This window comes from Alligator sinensis, unplaced genomic scaffold (assembly GCF_000455745.1).
Source record: "Alligator sinensis unplaced genomic scaffold, ASM45574v1 scaffold1083_1, whole genome shotgun sequence".
In the NCBI taxonomy this organism is placed as follows: Eukaryota; Metazoa; Chordata; order Crocodylia; family Alligatoridae; genus Alligator; species Alligator sinensis.
The window spans coordinates 540,685-561,797 of record NW_005842644.1 but is presented as its reverse complement, the minus strand read 5'-3'; the positions used below and the strand labels follow the sequence as shown (position 1 = coordinate 561,797).

General features: G+C 55.7%; 2 protein-coding genes across 2 annotated transcripts in view; one reads left to right on the top strand and one right to left on the bottom strand.

The window, feature by feature from the left end:
- The window catches only part of DENND6B (DENN domain containing 6B), a 29,647-nt gene extending 14,778 nt beyond the window's left edge, over positions 1-14,869 (top strand). Inside the window, exons 9-20 of the mRNA XM_006033615.2 lie at positions 863-918; positions 1,200-1,322; positions 2,131-2,226; positions 2,336-2,430; positions 3,028-3,093; positions 4,735-4,799; positions 5,286-5,375; positions 7,296-7,349; positions 7,874-7,983; positions 8,741-8,843; positions 11,714-11,788; positions 12,896-14,869. Of these exons, the coding sequence (XP_006033677.1) occupies positions 863-918; positions 1,200-1,322; positions 2,131-2,226; positions 2,336-2,430; positions 3,028-3,093; positions 4,735-4,799; positions 5,286-5,375; positions 7,296-7,349; positions 7,874-7,983; positions 8,741-8,843; positions 11,714-11,788; positions 12,896-13,018 (1,056 nt within the window). The 3' untranslated portion in view covers positions 13,019-14,869. The remainder of the gene's footprint in view (positions 1-862; positions 919-1,199; positions 1,323-2,130; positions 2,227-2,335; positions 2,431-3,027; positions 3,094-4,734; positions 4,800-5,285; positions 5,376-7,295; positions 7,350-7,873; positions 7,984-8,740; positions 8,844-11,713; positions 11,789-12,895) is intronic.
- Positions 14,870-15,560: 691 nt separating this feature from the next.
- Positions 15,561-21,113, bottom strand: part of GCC1 (GRIP and coiled-coil domain containing 1) — an 8,029-nt gene continuing 2,476 nt past the window's right edge. Inside the window, exons 3-4 of the mRNA XM_025215435.1 lie at positions 21,024-21,110; positions 15,561-19,427 (exon numbers count right to left, since the gene is read on the bottom strand). Of these exons, the coding sequence (XP_025071220.1) occupies positions 18,123-19,427; positions 21,024-21,110 (1,392 nt within the window). The 3' untranslated portion in view covers positions 15,561-18,122. The remainder of the gene's footprint in view (positions 19,428-21,023; positions 21,111-21,113) is intronic.

Genomic DNA, 21,113 nt, shown 5'->3' with positions numbered 1-21,113 from the left:
CTAGAGATCCTGGAGCTTGTCCAGTGCCCTGCCTGGACTGGTAGCTTCCTCTCCATTCCCCTCAAGTTAGTTCATTCACCAAACTCATCAGGCTCTCACCTAGCTACACTGACTCCTGCCTGGGTACAGGAATCCCTGAGGTTGTCTGTACAGCGGCTCTCAGGAGAGGCGAGGTGAGTCAGCTGGAGGGGTGGAAACAGCGTGCGTAAGTTGAATCATGTTAAATCCCCTGTGTGAAGGTTGCCATATGGGAGTCCCTTGTGTTGAACTACATCCTGTTCGACACGGACCACAGGGTACTTCCACATGGGGACCTCTGCACAGGGTGTCAATCCACTGTAACCAGTGTGCTTCCCTGTCTGCCTCTCCTCTCCTGAGAGTTCCCAGATCAGCTGGCCCCCAAGTTGATGCTGCCCCGGTTTCGTGGCTCACTTTAGATCGCTGATCTTGTTCACCCCTTCCCTTTATTTCCTTCTGGGACCAGACTTGATGATCTTATAGGTCCATTCCAGTCCTTCTTTCTGTGATTCTTTATGATTCCCATGCATTCTGGACTGTTGGCATCCACCCGGTTCCCTTACCTCTTTCCCATATTCCAGTGGAAGCTCGAGGGAATAAAGCATCTTTGGGAAGTCCCCAGAGGTTGTAAGGCGGGGCTTTTGGCTGGCTTCTGAGGGGGAAATTCTGTGTGTCCTTGGCTGGCTGAGTGGTTTGCCCCTGGTGCTGGCCTCTGCAGCCATTATGCTTGTCTAAATTTTGGGGTGCTTTGGTACTTGCTCTAGAGGGGACTACTTTGTAGGACTGACGCAGGCAGCTCAGAATGCTGCTTTCATTAACTCGCTTTCTTCTCTCTTCCACTCAGAATCTGTTACCAGCCCCGTTAGTGCTGCCCACCGTTCACGAGCTAGATCTCTTCAGGTAAGAGTGAGCTTCTCTCAGCACAGTCCCCCCTTTCTGCCTCCTTCCTCTCTGCTCTCAGTGGTGTTAGCTGATTGGGAGGGTGGCGGTTATCAAATGTGATCACAAAGTTGTTGCTGGCGAAGAGCCTCAGTCTGGTGGGTTGGTGGGGGTCATGCAGTGTTTAAGGGACCTTCACAGGATGGAGAGGAGCACCTGACTGTCACAACATGGTCTTCTTATTTTCTTTTAGGAGCGTTGTCTCGAGCCTCACCCTGTGTCTTGCTTTTTCTCACTAACAGATGCTTCCAGCCACTGCTGATTCACATCCAGATGCTGTGGGAGCTCATGCTACTGGGGGAGCCAGTTGTTGTAATGGCACCATCTCCTACTGTTTCCTCAGAAATCGTTCTGGCCCTTACCAGGTACTTGGCATGAATTCTGGTTTGCAAGTGACTGAACTGAATGAGCCTGTTAATCCTCCTCCCTTGAGAATCCTCACCCTGTGAAGTGATTTGCTTATGATTAATGTGTACATGAAAGTACCATATTTTCTAGTGTACGGACACACTTTCCCCCAAAAACCGGCTGCTGAAAATGTTGGTGTGCATTAAATGCAAGAAATCTGGTAATAACAGTTTCTGCTGCTATCACAAAAAGTACAAGTAAAATCTGCAGGCTACTACCAGGGTGCAGACCAATGACCAGACACTGCTCGCTAGCTGCTGCTACTCGGTTACCACAGGGAAAGATCTCTCTTTCTTCATTCAGCCTTTTAAAAACAAGGGGTGTGTTTCTATTCCAGGGCATGTTGTATGTGAGAAAATAAGGTATATTCGTAAGATGGGAAACAGCATCGTTATTTTGTTCGAAAGAGACTTGTTTCTGTTTTCATAGAATTGTAGAAAATAAGGGTTGAAGGGATCTAGGAGGTCACATCCAGTCCAACCCCCTGCTCAAAGCAGGACCAGCCCCAAGTACATCATCCCAATGTCAGAACTGGGAAGAGAGCAGTGATTCGGCTTGCCTGTTGGTGGGAGAGGTGTTGGTTTTGAAACCAAATGCAAGTTCTCCTCTTCTCAGTTTTAAAAGCTGCCTCAATTTGGAGAGGAAAGCATGTCCCAACTGTCTCCTTTGACAGTACACGTGACCTAGTTCCTCTTTAGGGTTGAGCTGCCTTAAAAGGGAGGGTCACCTGGTTCACCCCCTTTTCCTTCACTGTTGTTCTTGCAGCTGTCTGGCTCCTCTAAAATATTGCTGTGACTACCGCCCATATTTCACCATCCACGACAGTGAGTTTAGGGAGTACACCACCAGGACGCAAGCCCCGTGAGTACCCTAATGGTCCCCTGTCACAGAGACTGCTCATTTATCACAAATACGTTATGGGTCCCTTGGCAGTAGTATTGCTCAAGCTTCCCCCTTCTTCTCTCTACAGGCCAAACATCGTCGTGGGAGTAACAAATCCTTTCTTTATCAAAACACTACAGCACTGGCCACACATCCTTCGGGTTGGAGAGCTCAAAATGTCAGGTAAGGGGTATCCCACAAGGCTGTCTTGTTACTTTAGACAGTTTTTTTCTATAGGGAAGTGGCTTTTATAGATTCAGGGCACTCCCAGTCAGGTACATATATCTCTATCCTTACGAAGATCAGGGCACCAGAAAGGGTAGACCAGGCTTCTTGATCTCCCACTTGCTTGATGTGCTGAGTTCGAAGAGTCAGAAACTCATTAGTAAATTGGAACAAGCTTAGTGTTTCTTTCCTTCTGCACCTTAAGGACGTGAAAGGCTTTTCTTGGGAAAGATGGTACAGGGGAGCAGGAGAGAAGGGCCTGGAAGGGAGAACCAGGTGTTATCACTTGGAAAGCTGAGTTTGGCTGTAGCATGGACTAAGGCATTCTTTTCCACAAGACCCCCTCATCCTTGGCTTCCTGCGAGCACCCTTGACTTGTAGGATCAGTCGGAGAGCTCCCTTGGCCCCTGGGATGCCAGCACTAGCTCGGGGCTCACATCACAGGAGGATGAAGTCTAGATTCTGTAGTGTGAGCCCTCCCTTACATTCCCTGCTGAAGAGGAGGGCTCTGGAGCTTTTATAACCTGCTGCTCGCCGGCGTGTGTCTTTCCGCAGGCGACTTACCCAAGCAAGTCAAGGTGAAGAAACTAGCCAAACTGAAAACTCTGGACACTAAGCCGGGTAACTGCTGTTCTGTGTCAGATATGGTTTGACTGCATTTATGCTTGTTTTCGGTTGAGGTGTGGGTCTCGCAACGGTGTAGGCATCATGGGTGTTACCCGCCATCCCTTAACGGATGGGAGCTCCAGGGCCTCTGGGCTGCTTCCAGTCGCGATGCAGTTATTCTGAGGAGCCTTGGCTTCCTCTGTCCCTCACTTGAGCCGGGTCTTCTTCCTAGCCTGGGCTCTCTTGAGCCCTCTGCTATTATAACTTAGCTCTCTAAAGGCTTCTGATGTAGAGAAAAGTCTCAGGAAATGGAAAGGCTTTTCCTCTCTTGGTTTGGAAATCCCATTAGGGTGACTAAGAAAAGAGAAGCCTTGGAGATGGTAGAAGCAGCTTCATAGGTTTCTCCAAGCTGTCATAGTAAACCAGTGATTTGAGTGGCTCTCCCTTATTTAGGGCTCTGTAGGTGGATTGAATCACCCACCTGTTTTCCTTTCCCTGGCATGCCTACTCTTTTGCCCCCCTCTCTAGCAATACAGCTAAGTTTTGGCTTCAGTTCTCCTTAGCTCACTCAGCCATGCTGCAGCATTGCCCCTCACGCTGTATGTGAGCTGGGAGCCTCAGGCTAAGGCAGGTCCTGGAAGTGGCAAAAAGCACCCGTTTCCATCTCCACCTGGCCAGAAGACACTTGCTTGTCCTTCAGAGAGCCACGTGTTGGGGTCTGAAGCCAGTTATATTTCCTGTGGTAGCAATGTAGAACCTGGTTTGCATAGCAGCAAAGATCACAGAAGTACGTCACACCAGTGTGCTCCTCCCTGCACTGCACTGCCTCTCCCTTGGTAGTGGAGCTCAGTCTCTCCTCATGCTCTGAGTGACCTTCATCCTCAGAGCCTGGCTGCCTCATCACTGGGACCTCCCAGGATAGCTTTATTCCACTGAAGAAATGAAACTAGGGCAGTATGGAAAGGCTCATGAATGCGGGGGACAGGACTTCTGGGGAGGTCAGGCATGGAGTAGGGAAGTCCCTTGTGGAGGAGCCAAGACCATGGGTTGTGCCACGCTTCCAAGTCATCCCTGAGACTTTTAACTAGCTCCCATGAGGTGTGCAGCACATCTCCTCCACAGGCCATCACCAGTAGAGATGCATTGGATTTTCTGTCTGACAGGTTGAGGGGCAACTGAGAGAGTTTTATTTTTGTTTTGTGTATCTGGGGTGGGGGCATTATATTGTGATGAGAGCCAGTATTACCCAGCTGGGGAGGTGCACCTGTGTGCCTATAAACTAGTCAGCTTGGGTTTCATCCAGGGCTAACTCCATTGGTTACATGACAGGGGAGCCTCGGGCTGCTGAGAAATGCTCAAGTTTAATCCAGTCCTGAGTGTCACTTGTAGCAGCAGCTCTGGTGATCTCAGGAGTCTTTTCAGTTCGATTTCTCCTAACAGTTTATGACCCTTGCTGGAAAATTCTCCTTTGCTCACAACTGAAACCCTACTATATTGATTCATTCATTTACTAGATGTATATGCCACCCTCCCCAAAATAGGCCCATGGGAGGGTCTTACAATATAAAACAAGATATATTTTAAAATATTTTTATAATTTATGATTTTTACTACCTTTAAAAATGGTGCATGGTGGATGGTGATCTCTCTCTCTAGGAATCTACACGTCTTACAAGACTTTTCTGCACAAAGACAAAACTCTGATAAAGAGGCTGTTGAAGGTAGGTGCTTCCTGTCTGTCTCCTGTATCTCCTGATGGGGAAGTAGGGAACAAGAGGCTGTATTTAACTGCTGAAGCGCATGATTTCTGTCTCTCATGGGTCAGCCTATATTATACGACCATGGGTTTATATTGCCCCAGAACACTCTTGTCCTGCTGCGCTAGGATTTTTCACCTAAATTAAATCCTGGTGCCTATTTAGCAGGGGAGGTGAGAGCTGATCATATTCTGAAGAGTTAAGCCATCTAATGTGAACGAGATCTCATGTTGATGTCTCATGTGCGCGGATCTTGCTCTGGGCAGTACGTGGGAGCATGCACAAAACTGATTTATCCAGCTGGGTCCTCCACTGCCAGTAGTCGCAGCATTCAGGTTGAGAATGCTGCACGCACTTGCATGACCTCCGTACGTAGCTGTCAAAGCCGCTGACTGAAAAATGTTGTCACCTTGAGCTCCCTGCTTTGCTGTAATGTCTGTCTGCCTGCAGGGGATTCAGAGGAAGCGCCCATCGGAAGTCCAGAGCGCCCTTCTGAGGCGTCACCTCTTAGAGCTGACCCAGAGTTTCATCATCCCCCTGGTGAGTTCAGGGTGATCTGTCAGATGGAGGAATGGGAGGGGATGAATGGGAATGCTGCTGTATACCTTCCGTAGTGTCTGAGCAGCCATCGTGGATTCAGATATGTCACACCAGTGCGCTCTTAGAGGGTCACGTCGCTCTTAGAGAGGAACAGGTCTGTCATAAAATCATCATCGTAGAGAAGTCGGGGTGGCAGGGACATCCAGTGGTCTCTTCTAGTCCAGTCCCCTGCCTGAGGCAGGATTATCTGTATCCAAACCATCCTATACAAACCATCATCTAATCTCTTAGTAAAACTGCTGCCAAGCCTGTTACAATATGAGATGCAACACCTTTACCTGCCCCAGGTAAAGCAGGGAGACCACAGCAGCCAATGTCCTGCTTTTATAAAAGGTTATTAATATAAACTTAAGAGATCCTAGGCAGAGGCTGTGCCCCTGCTGAAGAGGAGGGAGAAAACCCCATCAATCTCTACCAATTTGGCCAGGGGGTAAAATTCCTTCCTGCCCCCACTGCAGCATCGGTCTGACCCTATGCAGAAGAGCAAGACCCTCAAGCCAGGACTCTGCAGGGTTGATCCCAGCAGGAGCATTGGCACAGTCCAGTCCCTATCCCCAGCCTGGGCTGCAGCCAGCACCCAGTGCCTCTGAGGGAGGCTTAAAAACCCCTTGACAGAGCAAAAAGGGCAAGGGGTAGCAATTGGCACTGCCCAGAAGCCTGGGAAATTCCCATAGCAGAGCACAGGCATCGCTACTCCTAGGTCATCTCTGCTCAGTGGCTGCCCACCCTCTCCTTGAGCACCTCCAGGGATGAGGAGTCCACGACTTCTCTGTCTGTTGATAGGCAGGTTCTAGGGCAGACCTGTCCAGTCCCAAGAGTTGATGGGTGGCATGGGGCTGGTCTGCAGGCCAGATCCTTGCAAGATTGGCACCCAAGGTTGATCTGCAGATGCAATCGGAAATGCCAGCACAGCCCCATGGTGTCTGGGGCTGCGTCATCCCAACCACGGGACAGTACATGGGTCAGGAAATTTGCTGGTGAGGGACTGGTGGCAGCAATGATTGCTGCAGCTGTGGGTGTAATTAGCACTGCCATGTGTCCAGCCCTATGGGAAGCCCTGTGGCCCAGATGACACATCTGTGCAGGCTAGATCCGGCCCGTGGGCCAGAGGCTGTGCCCCGCTGTTCTAGTGGGTTTGACCATTACTGTGCCCGGCAAAAAGATCTGTGATCCTGCTCCTAACACATCGGGTACCAGTAAAAAAAACAACAAACCTTTCCTCCCCTGTGCAGGTTTTCCTTGCAGTTGGCTTCTTGCACCTATTTGTGGTCTCAGTCAGTGTCCAAGGCAGATGTTTACAGCGGGGGCCGGGGATCTAGTCCAGTGAAAACTAGGCTAGAGAAATCTCCCTGCCACCATCCTCTCTTGGAAAAATGTGGTTAAGATCGATACATGAGTTTGAGAACTTCTAGATCCTGAAGGCCCCTGCTGTGGCCCTGAGTTTGTCGTGGGTGCCACCAGGGTGGCAGTACTTTCTCCTTTCCAGCCCCACCATCCTCTCCTATGCTGGAAAGCTGCTGACTCCCAATGCCAGCCAGTCCCATTAGAAACACGGTGATTTTCTCAGCCTTCCTTCCCTGGGGGGATGTCAGCAGTGTCTTAAAGTCCTAGTCCCTGGTGCGGATCTCAGCCTGTATTACCCCCCAATGCTTCCACTGCAGCCAGTTCTGATGTCCTGGCTTTGGATGGGAAATCGGCCAGCAGGACCAACTGCACGTGTGCAGACACACGCAGCAAAGTGAAAAGGGAAGGGAGGGAGTGGTACCCAGGGTGCCCTTCTAGCACTTGGAGCACAGTGTGGAAGTGAGTGGCCTTGCAGCAGGCTCCGGTTCTTCTAACGTGTTCACTGTTGATCCCCAGGAGCACTACATCGCCAGCCTGATGCCTCTGCAGAGGGCCATCACACCGTGGAAGGTAGGGGCGGCGTGGGCTGCTGGGACTTGATTTCCAGATGTGGGTTGGGAATGGCTGCACACTTGTGCCGATTGTTTTCTTTGCAAATGGCCCTGGTGGCCCAAATTGCAACAAACTGCTCATGTATGGGGAAAACAACTCCAGGCCCAGACCTGCCGAAATCTTGGCCTCGAGGGGCTAAAATTTACTCCCCCACCAAGCAGGTGGGACTGCTATAGGAAGGATGTAGTGGTCTGTGGCCCACTGTGCACAAGAACAGGGTTGTTGTCCCTGGGAAAAGGAGTTTGGATGAATGTTGGAAATGGAGGCTTGCTGTCTGCAGTGATTTTTTTTTCAGCTCAGCAAGGTTGCTAACAGGTCTGCAGCTAGGATTGTCCTAGCAGAATTGCAGGAGATGTATGCTTTTGGGTATTGCTAGCTCTCATGGGTTTTGGATGCATCCTGCATAGACTGCTCCTAGCAAGTCTGAACCCCATGCCCGATGCACCTCCTAGCTGCCTGGTGACGTTCTCTCTGTTGCACAGAATCCTCCCCAGATCCGGCCTTTCCGACAGGAAGATTTCATGAAGACCCTTGAGCATGCTGGTCCCCAGCTCACCTGTGTCCTGAAGGGGGACTGGTTAGGTCTCTATCGGTAAGAACGTGGGGTCAGTTGCCTTTTCCCCGCAGTGGGAACTGGCTTATAATGCATGTACCTGCCAGATTCTGCTTTGGATGTAGTGAAAGGAGAGGGCAGCACAAGGACAAGCCTGGTCACTTGGGAAGCTTGATGCCAGGAAGAAATTGGCTAACTAATACTGGCCAAGGGCAGCAGCAGAGCTTATTTCCTGTTACTGATTCAAAACCGCTGAAAAGAGTTGGAGCTGGCAGGCTTTCGGCCTGTAAAACCTCCTGCTTTGAGGCCTGTGTTAATTAGTGACTGATAGAACCGAGGAGAAACTTCCCCCATAGGCACACTTACTCCATTGCTGCCCTCCTGGCACTGGCAGGACACTGCACTATACAGGTCCTGGGTCTGGTCCAGCATGACATGACAGTCGTTGTGCCTTTGCTACCTAGCCCCAGCCCTGGCGTGACTGTAAGGTGCTACAGGATCTTTAGGAAATGGTGGGGTGGGAGGGTCCCCCTCACTGTTGTAAGAAAATAGAGCTGTGAGCAGGGAGGGGGAGCCTTCACCAGAACCAGGAGGGAGGAGAAAAGGATCTGAAACCTGGTACTCAGTGAGAAGGGAGGCTTGGTGCCAAAGGAGACCCAGAGAGTCAGACCGTGTGTTGGAAACACCCTTTTAGTAGGACGTGAGATCAGAGTGCAGCAGAGAAACCCCCCCCTGCCATTTGCCAGGGCCCCATGTCCTTTCCTCTGTCTCACCTCAGCTCCATCTCTCCCCTCAGGCGTTTCTTCAAGTCTCCCAACTTCGATGGCTGGTACCGTCAGAGGCACAAGGAGATGACCCAGAAGCTGGAGGCTCTGCACTTGGAGGCCATCTGTGAGGCGGTACGTTCCAGCAGCAAGAACACGTGCTGGGTTTCTGGTGCTTAATACCTGCAGGGGAGGGCTGGTACATCCGGGGCCAGGGCTTTCAGAGGTACAGTTGGGTTTGTGTCCCTGGGGAGCAACTCTGCCTCCAAGGGAGAAAGGAGGACCCAGGAAACTATAGGCCCATTACTCTTACCTCGGTCCTGGGGAAGCTCTTTAAGAAAATTATCGAGGAGCACATCTGCGAGGGCCCAGCAGGGGAGTGTATGCTCGGGGCAACCAACATGGGTTCATTTGAGGCAGGTCCTGTCAGACCGACCTGGCGGCCTTCTACGACCAGGTCACAAGATCCTTGGACACAGGTGTTGCAGTGGACGTAGTCTTTCTGGACTTTAGAAAGGCCTTTGACACTGTCTCTCACCCCATTCGCATTAAAAAAATTAGGCGACTGTGGTGTTGATGCCTACAGAGTCACATGGGTGGCAAATTGGCTGGAGGGCCGCACCCAGAGCGTGGTGGTGGACGGGTCATTTTCAACCTGGAGGGATGCGGGCAGTGGGGTCCCCCAGGGCTCAGTCCTTGGGCCCGCACTGTTCAACATCTTCATCAGCCACTTAGACGAGGGGGTGAAAAGCACCTTGTAAAAGTTTGCGGATGACACTAAGATGTGGGGAGAAGTGGGCACGCTAGAAGGAAGGAATAGGCTACATCTAGATCTGGACAGGTTACAGAGGTGGGCGGATGAGAGTAGGATGGGATTCAACACTGACAAGTGCAAGGTGCTGCACCTGGGGAGGAAGAGCCAGCAGCAGACCTACAGGCTGGGGAACTCCCTTCTCATCCGTGCAGAGGCAGAAAGAGACCTTGGAGTCATTTCCCCCTCTATGTGACACTGGTCAGACCACAGTTGGAGTACTGCGTCCAGTTCTGGGCGCCGCACTTCAGGAGAGATGTGGCCAGCATGGAGAGGGTCCAGAGGAGGGCCACCCACATGATCAGGGGGCAGCAGGGCAGGCCCTACGAGGAGAGGCTATGGGACCTGAACCTGTTCAGCCTCCACAAGAGAAGGCTGAGGGGTGATCTGGTGACTGTCTATAAACTTACCAGGGGGGACCCCCCGAGCACTACCGGGAGTAACTAGGAACAACGGCCATAAGTTGATGGAGAGTAGGTTCAGACTAGACATCAGGAGGCACTACTTCACAGTCAGGGTGGCTAGGATCTGGAACCAACTTCCAAGGGAAGTGTTGCTGGCTCCTACCCTGGGGGTCTTCAGAAGGAGGCTAGATAGACACCTAGCCGGGGTCGTTTGACCCCAGCATTCATTCCTGCCCATGGCAGGGGGTCAGACTTGAAGATCTGCTCAGGTCCCTTCTGACCCAGCTACTAAGCATGGCCACCACAGCATGACTTGGGGCTTGGATCGGCCCAGCCTTCCCAGCAGCCAGCATACATCCTGTGCTGGGTCCTGTGGGCAGCTGCTGCTCATTTGTTGTAAGACTGGGGCAGACCCTAGGTTCATCTTGCTCAGTCTCCTGTGTCACACAGCCGCAGAGAAGGGCAGCTGGAAGAGAGTGACTGGGTCTGACCAGGGTTTTTTCCCCCCCTTTCTTCCCCCCTTGCAGCCTCCAGTATGTAAAGCATGGGAAGCTGTGATGCAGAGGCCGCGCTGATCACTCCCGTGCTCCATAGCTCCTGCTGCCCCTTTCCTCCAAGCATGTGTCTAATCCCTTTTTGAACCTGACTAAACTGTCAGCGTCCCCACCATCCCTTGGCAATGAGTTCCACACTTTAGTGAGTTTCCATGCTGTGGGGAAAAAAACCTTCCCTTAAACTGCGGCCTGCCTGGTCCATGCTGTGACCTGTCGTCTTTGTCTGGGGAAGAGACAGGCAACAATCGATCCCCAGGGACTTTCTCTTGGCCATTTTGTGTGTTGGGACCCCTTCTCCTGCCCCCTCCAGCATCCCTTCTGCCCTGCCCAGGCCTGGCCTCGTGAGTCTCCTCCTAGGGAAGCCCCTCCATAGTGCTTCTCATCCTCACTGCCCGTCTTTGCACCTGCCGTAGCTCTTCTGTCTCCTCTTGGAGGTGCAGGAGCCAGAACTGGGCACAGCGTTCAAGGTGTGGCCATCCCATGGATTTATAAAGGGGCATCGTGATACTTTCTGTTTTGTTACAATTCCCTTCTTAATCGTCCCTAAGAAGCAGGCTTTTCAGGCCCTTCCAGAGCCGAGCGAGCCCCAGGTGGGATCTGCCTCCTGTTGCTCGACCCCTTGCTGCCCGAAGCCCCTGCAGCGATTCCCCGCGGTGCGCGCGTTCAGCTGAGCGGCCTGATGGGACGGTCCCGGTGCTGCTGGCCCCCACCTGAGTGTCTCCTACCTCTGCAGTGCCTGGTGCTCCACTGCACAGGGCAAGGCTGCAGGGACACCTGAGCTGCTGCCTCCTTAAACAGCCCTGCCAGGCACACCCTGAGCAGAGCTCGGCTTAGTGTGCGAGTGTGACGGGACCCCGAGGCGGCCAAGGCCGTGAGGGTACAAACTCCCTTCAAGGCAAGATCCTCAATTACAGGACCGCTAAATTGAGAGATGTAAAAAACCCCAAAACCTGACTTCAGTAATTAGGGAAAATGCTACCATGGACCTCTTTCCCCACCCCCAGCATCTAAAAAGAGCCAGAGCACTCGGGATATGGCCCTTCCAGCACCATATGAGGCCAAGTTATTAGCCAGGCCCCCTCCAGCCCCCCTGCCTTCCAGCTATTAACCCTTTCCCTGTCAGAACAATCCCCCCCTCAAAACCCTTTCAACGTATGCTGTCGGGCGCTGGTCAGGGCACAGCTCTGCCAGGACCTGCCCCGTTCTCCTCCCGTGACTTCCCTTCTCTTCCTGCAGAACATCGTGGCCTGGATGAAAGACAAGTCGGAGGTGGAGATTGTGGACCTGGTTCTGAAGCTGCGTGAGAAGCTGGTCAGTTTTTCCTACCTGTTTGGATTCCAAGTGGAGACCCCTGGATCACACCTTCCCTTTAGATGAGTGGGCTCCTGCTGCTTCTCTGGGCTGGAGGGACTGGATGGGGGGCAGAATCCACCAGGACTGGCCACGAGACCCCCTTACATAGGCTGAAGGGACCCTGTCGCTCTCCTCAGCCCCACAAAGGCAGCAGTTCCCAAGGCCTGTAGATCACACCCACATGAAGTGATAGCATGGGGCTTGCTTAGGTTAACCGCGGAAGTGGAACGGGTTGCTTGGACCCCGTGATATAGAACAGGTGGCTGATGTGTGGCCCATGGCAGATTGTGTAGGGGACTGGCAGTGCAGTGGGAGATGGAGCAGAAAGCAGAGCAGCAAACTGGGCAAGTAGCACAAAGAAGGAAGCAGAGCAGCAGATCAGGCAGGGGAGGGTACAGGGTTAATTTGTGGCACACCTGCCAAAAGTTGGCCCGTATTAATGACAACACCCACGCAGTGATTACTGTTACAGGTGTTTGCAATCGCAGAATCCCAGAGCCAAGGGGAGCTGCGCCGGCCGGCTGGCCGTCACCCCTGGTCCAACCCTGCCTGAGGCAGGACCAGCCCTGTGCAAACACCTTAACAAACCCTTGTGTCAACTCATTAGATCAAAATACTTATAACTGGCTTACTGAGGAAGATCCTAGCTGTCTGGCTCCGGCAGATCAGCTCGTGCTAGCCAAGCATTCATCTTTCTTTCCTCTCTTTTATCGCCCTGCATTTCTCATCGCGTTATATTCTTCTGAGTTCAGACCTAGCTGAAAACTGTTCTTATTGAGGGCAGGTGACAGAACAAGGAGCAATGGGCTTAAGCTGGAGCAAGGGAAGTTGAGGTTGGATATTAGGCAAAACTTTCTCACGAGGAGGGTGGTGAAGCCCTGGACCAGGGTCCCCACAGAGATTGTGAAGCCAGGGGGTCCCCCTGTCTGTCTCATCTCAAACCATGGATTCCTGCAATTGTCGTGCTTGTACCCGACCAAACAACCCATCACCTCTGACTGCATTTCCTAATTCCTACAGGCCCCCACGGTTACAGACTCTCCCTCCTCTCCTTCCCCCCTGCAGGTGAGAGCCAGGTGCCATCACCTCCCTGTGAAGGAGGAAACGCTGCAGCGGGTGGGCCTCTACATTGAGACCATCATCGGCTCCCTGCCCGAGGACCTCCAGACAGTGCTGCACCACCCCTAAGCCTGGGCACCAGGACTCTGCGGGGAGGAAAGGACCCCGCTCAGAGCTGTGGGCAGCTGCCGCTGGGCTCGGTAAGCGAGCAGTTTTCGAAAGCCAGCTAGTGCCACACTGACCTGGACTCTGCCCGCTGGTGCGTGCGGGTTCAAGTGCAGAGTGCGATGGGACTGCACAAGCCTTACGAGTGCAGCATTTCCTGGCCACCCCTGCTCCCCCCGAGGAGCCAGAGTGGGAGTTTGGGGGGCCTCATGACGCAGCCAGGCCATCTGCGTTGCAGCAGGGCCGAGGGAAGGCAGCCAGGCTCCCAGCACCCTTTGCTAGGCCATGTAGACCGTACATCTTGCTGACAACGCACCATCCTTGTGATCACACTACTGCATTACCGCTGTCGCCTCCATTGTGCCCGCCGCCCTAGGGACAGGACCTGCTGTGGGCGAGGACCCGCTGGACGCTCCAGCTCCCAGCGAGAGGCAATTCCAGTCCCCTGCTATACCTGGTCCATGGCAGCCCGGCTCTTCGGTAGCTGTGTGGACCTGAGTCAGTGTCTCGTCGCAGAACTGATGGCCTTGCTGCTGTCAAAAGCAGGACTGAAGGGACGTGGACAGGCGTGCCTGGAGGAACAGGCTGTGCACTGCTCAGATCATCCCTCTCCTCCCTGCTCTTCTCACTGCGTCAGGGGCTGTGTTGCGAGACCTTGGCATCCAGCGGCGTTTTGCTGTCGCCTAGTCAGGTGCAGTCCTTGGACCGTGGCTTGTCTGTGTAGCGGGGACCTTCAGCCAAGCCGTGGGGTTGTGCTCTGGGGAGGCAGGGGCGATCCCTGCCACCTTTCGCGGTGCCCTGTCCATCTCTGCCCTCCATTGGACTGTTTCTGATGTGGGGTGGGGGAGCTGGCAAAGCACAAGCCTGCCTGCTCCGTCCTGGCAGCTTCCCCTTCTGAATCGGGACCTGGAGACACTAGAAGAAAGCGGAGCAGGGGAGTGGAGGCAGCTGCTTCCTCTAGCCCTGTGCTTGCCTTTGGTTCTGTGGGGCTGCCTTCTCCGCAGCTGGGCCAGGACGGCACTGTGTTGAAATGACTCCTGTATAGTAGTAAAGGGTAGTTAAAAAAAAAACCTGCCTCCTGTCTCAGGACCTTACTGGGAAAGGGGGTCCATGGCAGGGATGGCTGGGACAGCCAGGGCCCTGGGTCCCTGGACAGTGGGGGCAGGTGTGCCACCCCCCCGCAGTGCCACTCTGATCCCCTTCCCCTGCCCAGGCTGCTGCTCTGCTTTCTACTCCCAGCTGGCAGCCACATTACTGGGCCCGAAGCCAGACTGTCCTGGTATTGCCTGCCGCGCTGGGCACTCGCGGAGCAGCGGAGACAGCAGTTGCTGTCCCCAGCAGGACGCGGACCAGCCTGGGCCATGCCGCTGCCCGGCCTAGCAGTGGTGGCACACGCACCACGCCTGGGCCCCATCCTGCCCTCCTGGGAAGTAGGGACTCACTTGAGTGATGGGGCCACCAGCCAGGTGTATATCAGCACGGACACCTAGGAGGCGAGTGCGAGATGTGGGCTCGCTCCTGCCCTGAGCAGCAGTGGGGAGCTCGGCCCGGCTGGGACAGCAGCTGGCAATGGAGCAGAGCAAGAGCCGGAGGGGATGTGTGTCCTGCTTCCCCCCTCCCCGGAGCCAGCACCAGGTCTCAGCTGGAGCAAAGGGCTAGTGTCCCAGTCCTTGAAGCAGCTGGTGCGTGTACCTCCCCATTGCAGTGCACCCCAAGACACAACTGGGTGTTTTGCCTCATGCCCCCAGTGTGCCTGGCTCTACCACCACAGGTGCCAGGCCAGAGGCCCCAGGCATGGGATGAAGGCCTGGGGATCAGGCCACCCCCGGAGCATGGGCTGTGGTCCTTCTAAACCCATCCCTGGGAGCAGCTGGCTGGGACTGTGTCTCTAGCCCATCCTGCTGGGACCACAGCAGGGATTTTGCTGCCTGGGATGGAGGAGAGGTGCATGCACTGCTCAATGCACTTTGGGGCTGCGAGGCAGGCAGGGGCCTCCTGCCCATCTGCCCTGGACGGGGCTCCAGCCAGGTGGGGGGGAACAGGCCCGAAGGCACCCGGTGACCCCTGCCTGTGATGGGCCCAAGCCCAGCAGGCAGGTGGTACCCAGGCTACCCACAACGGGTACCTGGCTGTCACGCAGTGCCAGTGCCGGCCACTGGTCTTGCCGTGGCTGTGGCCTCCATAGCGGCCTCCACTGAGTTGGGAGTCCGGCTCAGCTGGCAGCAGCCCTGGCCCCTCTCTATGGTGCCCAAGCAGTACTGGGCTGGCCCCCAGCCTGGCGTGGGCATGTGTGGCTCTGCCAGGTGCAGCTGGAGGAACTGGCCTGATCAGATCCTGCTGGCTGTGGGAGGACCAGAGCTGGTGCCTCCCCGTGGTGCACAGCAGTTGTGAGTACTGTGGCGTGCACGGATGGGACCCAGGGTCCTTGCTGGAGGAACGAGCAAGACCCCTGCTTGGGGTCCTTGCTGGCCCCCTGCACCTGGCCTGGGGGAGCCAAGACGGGGCGTGTCTGCTCCACCTCCCTGCTCCGCAGGGCCCTTTCCAGGGCCTGGCTCCCTCCCTCCAAGGTGTGGGTACAAGCAAGGCACAAGGGAGGGGCTGATCCTCCCTCCCCACTTTAGCAGATGTTTTGCTGCCCCTGGTCCAGCCCTGCTCTGGGCTTTCTACCCCTTTGGCCCCCACGGCTCTTGGCAAGGTGGGAGCAAGCATTATCACTATGTTCCAGATGGGGAAACTGAGGCACAGACTGGCAGAGGGGTTTCCCCACCCGAATAAGGGATTCCAGGTCCCCGCCCCGCTGCAGGGGTGACGGCCTGTGCGTGGAAACAAGGCAGCATGGAGAGGAGTGGTAATCACAGCGCACGGAAGGAGGCCAGGTGCCGACTGCGCCTCCGGCAGCCCCACCGCCGCTGGGCGACGCACAGAAGGATGCTCGCTCGCTGCTGCCGGGAACACAACGCACCTTTAATGAGACCCATGTACGACCGCCGGAGCTCATGACTGCATGTGCGCCCAGCAAATCGTCCAGTCCAGACCTCCTGGTGCTGCTGGCAGAGCTGTCCGAGGGAGGGCAGGAGCTTTGCTGTTTGCTGGACCAAACCTTGGCTTGTGGAAACCAAGAAGCTCAGCCTTGGACACGAGCCCCGGTCCCGGGGCCAGCCGGCAGCCCTGGGAAAGGGGCCGCAGGGATGGCCGGATACATTACACCGAAAGGGGCAAAAGAAACCCATTGCAGGGCAGAGAACCTGGATAGGCCCTACTAATACTGCTCACCAGCAGCACCGGGATGCCCCGGCGGCAGGAAGCCCACCACGGTGCCCAAGAGCAGCGCCTGATCCCCTCCCGATCGGAGGAATGAGGTGGCAGCACTCGGCAGGTCCCAGCGCGGATACCCCAAACTGCCGAGGGATGGCAGAGCCAGTAGCGCCATTCACCCCTGCCTCATGTGCCCCGACCTGCCGCAGCAACACCACCCTGCCCTGGCGGCGCGTATGCAGCGCTCGAGGGGCCTTGTGCAACCATGGAGCAGGCAGTCCTGGCTTGGCAGTGCTGGTCCTTGATGGGGAAGAGGGGCAGGGAGCAAGAACACTGCAGTGGCAGCAAATGGAAACGCTGCTGCTTTTGGGAGGGAGGTGGAAAAAAAGGGGGACAAACTGAAGCACGGGGGGGGGGCCCAGGGGCAAGGGAGACCGCGACCCCAGGCACAAACTGACTTCAGTGGGAAGGGACGATCCCAGCTTGGCTCGTTACCGAACTAGAGCGGAGAGGGCTCTCGTGGCCTGTGTGCCCCTCTGCGCTAGCCAAGCTGCATGGCTGGCACCACGATCCTTCCCCAGAAAGGCGGCAGTGCCCGCTGGAAAGGGAGCAGGACTAACTGGAAGTCCCCACTACTTTTGCTCCTGTTTCCTGGCAGGATCTTCTTTCCCACGACCCCGTGAGGAGGCAGCCGCAGCCCATCTCCCCAGGGACTTTGCTCCTGACCAGGCTGGTGCATGGTCCCTTCACCCATGGCTCTCAGGATGACAGCAGTGAGGCCTGAAGTATGCGCAGGCGCTCCAGAGCTACAAGACTCCCTGGTCTTGGGAGAAACCACTTCTCCTGCCCTCCCCTGCTGCTTGCACTGGCTCTGGGCCCAAGCTGTCACAAAATAAATTAAGTAAAATTATACTTAGAAGCACCCAGGACATGGCACAAGTCTCAGCAGCCTGCAAATGGCTGCCATGGGCCAGAGCATCCCCTTAGCTTTGTCCCCTCGGCCTTCCTTCCTTCCCGGGACAGCGCCTGTCTCCTCCCAGAGGGCTGGGGGCAGAGCAGTGCCTGATCTACCACAGACATACAAGGGATGTGCCCAGAGCCACCCCTCACTCCTCCGGTGTTATAAAGTGCCAGTCAGTGAAAGCTGGGAAAGCGTTTCCCCCCCGTATGAGCCCACGTCCGGCTCCGTGGAGAATCCCTGCCGCGGGGGGGACTTCTTGCTACGTTTCCTCAATCTTCCCCCACACACCTTGGCTGTCCCCACTGAAAACAAGGAGCTGTTGTGATTTTGGCCATCCCGCAAAGCTGCCCAGGATTTCCCTTGCCAGGACAGTGGGAATTACATTTCACCCGTCACCATCACCCTGTTGCTTTTCCCCACACCAAGCGACACGAGCATCACGTCTCCCCATCTCCAAAGGGCTGCTTCCTTCGCTGCTCAAGTGCAGGCCCACGGACAAGCAAGTGACGGGGTCCCCCTATTCCTTGCATGCACGGAGGGTTGGCACAACAGGGAAAGGAGATTTAACACGGCTGGTGACCTCAGTCAGGGTCTCCTCCCCACCCTCCTGTGGATACCCGTAGCAAAGAAATCCGCGGTCCTGGCAAGTGACCAGAGCGATTCCGCCATTAGAGTAGCGCTAAAGGCACTAGTGTAAAAGCTCAGCTTTCTGCTGAAGGCTCCCCAAGCCCCTCGGCGTTTGCCAGGACACATGTTGCACTGCAAGAAGAGGAAGGGCGGCTGGGTCTTCCGGGACAGACAGAAACCAGGAATGTGTTATTAAAAGGGAGGAGTTCAAGTGAGCACGAGGTCTCATCTCTTCCCAGGCAGCCACCAGCTGCCATAGGCCGAGTGTCTCATAACCACTTGCTTCTCTTCCGGACTAAAGTGCAGAATAGTCAATATGGCTGTTAGCGTCTGCTGACGGCCTAGAGAGTCCGTCAAGGTCAAGAACCGGTAGACGATGTTCTTGAGATACTCCAGGTTGGCTCCCTCCCTGCTCTGGTCCCGGACAGTCTTCTGGATACGGTCCTGAAGGACGGACACCTCTTCCCTGTGCTTCTCCCCCTCGACCAGGATCTTCTCCTGCAGCTGGTGGACTTCCGTCTCCAGCTGGTGCTTCTGCTTCCGCAGGGCTGTGATCTCCACCTCCTTGCGAGCCAGCTGCTCGGCGTACAGGAAGAAGGTGGGCTCGCTGGCCGCGGCGATGTGCAGGGCCTGCGTGAGGTTCTCGGAGGAGATGTCACCCGCTAAGCTGTCATCGCCCACGTTACCTCCTGGTCCCAGGTAGCTCTTGGAGCCATGGAGCCCGTATGGCACGGCCACGGCTCTCAGCTGCTCCAGCTCCTGATCCTTCTCCGCCAGCATGGCTAGCGCGCGGTCCCGCTGCTTGTGCATCTCCTCCTCCAGCATGAGGCTCCTCTCTCGGTACTCCAGCTGGCATCTCTCCAGCTCCTGCCGGTGACCCTGCTGCAGGTGGCACAGCTCCTGCTTCCTGGCTTCCAGCTCTTGCTGATGCTGCTTCTCCATCTCCTCGCAGGACAGCCGCAGCGCGACGTACTTCTCCTTCAGCTCTGCCAGTTGCTCCTGAGCCTCCTCCAGCTCCTTCGCCGTGCTGCCGTCTTTGGCCGACTTGTTTTTGAAGACCACTTGGGCCCTCATCTTGTACCGTTCAAACTCCTCCTTCAGCTGCTTTAGTTCCTGCTGGTAGTAGAGGGCAGTGGCCTTCTCCCCGTCCCCTGCCTCGTGGCCCCTCGGCAGCTCCAGTTCACACAGCTTCTCGATGTCCAGAGCTGGCTGGCTCTTCTTAGCCGCTGCCTGCAGAAGCCTCTTCAGCATCTCCATTTTGTCCTTCAGGACGTTGACGTCAAGGTTGGCCTCCTCCAGATGCAGGTCCACGGGGGACCGGCTGGACGCCGCAATAGCCAGGGTCTTGTTCTCCAGGTCCAGCTGCATGATGCGGTCTTTCAGCTTCTGAATCACCAGCTGGTCTTTCTGCTTGGCTCTCTCGTAAGTGCCCAGCAGCTCCGATGCCTCGGAGACCTGCCCCTCCAAGCTGGCCACGCGCCGCTCCTCCATCTGGGCTTGCTGCCGGAGCTGCTCTTCTGCCTGGGCTGTCTGGAAAGAAGAGCACAGATGGGTTTCGTTACTGCCTCACTATACGCAGGGAGCCTCTGTGTTCACGTGCCAGAGCAGCTCCCTCGTCTCTGCTACCACATCTGCTGTTTCAAGCCTTCTCTCCCCCCACCCACAGAAATGAGGAAGCCACTTAACCCAGGGGTGCTCAACCCCTAGCCAGTGGGCCAAATCCCTGAGCGCACCATGACTCTCACTTGTAGGGCACAGGACACATCGCTCCTGGGATGTTTCCACCAACAGAAGTGCAGGATCTCTCACTGTGGCACGGCCACTGGCCCCCCCAGCCGGATCTGCTGCTGCCACAGGAAGGCTGACACGCTCAAAGTGCATCTCACCAGCCGTTCTGCACGGAGCCAGGGAAAAGGGGAGCTGCTGAGGCCCAGAAGCCGGAGCGAGCAAAGCCCTAATCTTTTCCCCTTCTCTTCCGAGTTATTCATCTCGACGTCACTGATGGGGAATTCTGCAGAAAGCTACGTTAAAAGTAGCTTCCCCTTCACGGCGGTGCCCGCACTGAACTTTCTGCCCTAGGACTTTGGAACCTATTACAAAGGCAAGATGCGAGGTGCTGCCCCACGGCCGCGGGACGACGCGTCATCCGCACCGGGTGGGCAGCTAGAACGAGCGCCACGGGGAAGTGCCGAGACACCACGTTACGGCACGAGGATTGCTTTCCCACCCTCGTCTCCACCCGACCACTGGGGACCTGCCCACTCACGCCTGGTGCTTTGGCTTGTGCGGGACTTGCTAGCCTCGCAGGACACAGGAGGTCCTTCTCACTTGGCACAGTGCGGGGCCAGCCTTTTCGGCCACAAGTTAGCCCCACACCTTCCCCGAGCGCTGCTCCGATCCCCTTCCCATGCCCGTTCTGCTGCTCTGCTTTCTGCTTCCTCCCTTGTGCTCCCTGACCAATCCAGTGCTCTAATAGCTGCATAGTTATTAGGGGCTGGAAGAGACCTTACAGCTCACTGGGTCCAGCCCCCTGCACGTAGGCAGGAAAGACCGCTGGGAGCGTGTTTGCTCCCAGCCTGATCCACTGCTCTGCTTTCTGCTTCCTTCAGTGTCCTCCTTGCACGATTTGCTGCTTTGCTTTCTGCTCCCAGCCCTGCGCTTCCTGTCTGATCTGCTGCTCTGCTGCCTTCTCCCTGTTCTGCCACGTACCACAGGGTGGCCCCCGCTAACACAGAAAATGGTGTTTTTTTTTTAAATCTCTTACTCATAGTATCATAGGATTTAGGGTCGGAGGGGACCTAAACCGATCACCACGTCCGACCCCCTGCCCTGGGCAGGAACGGGTGCTGGGATCGTATCGCCCCAGCCTAATATCTGCCTAGTCTCCTCTTGAAGACCAAGGGGCTGGACTCGATGATCCTCCAGTGTCCCTTCCAGCCCAAATGTCTATGAAAGGTAGGAGAGAGCACCACCTCGCTTGGGAGGCACGAGATGCAGGGTGTCTACCGCCTGATCTGCACTGCAACACCCCCCCGCCCTCCCCCGGGGTCCCCGCTGCCGCCCCGGGGTCCCCGCTGCCGCCCCGCTCCTACAAGCGGGCGGCCGAAGCAGGAGCGACAGAGCCACCTTTCTCATCTCTTGCAGCAGCTGCGCTTGGAAGTGATGCTTGAGGCTGCCCATCTCCTCCCGCAGGGTCTGCAGCCGGGGGTCCGGCTT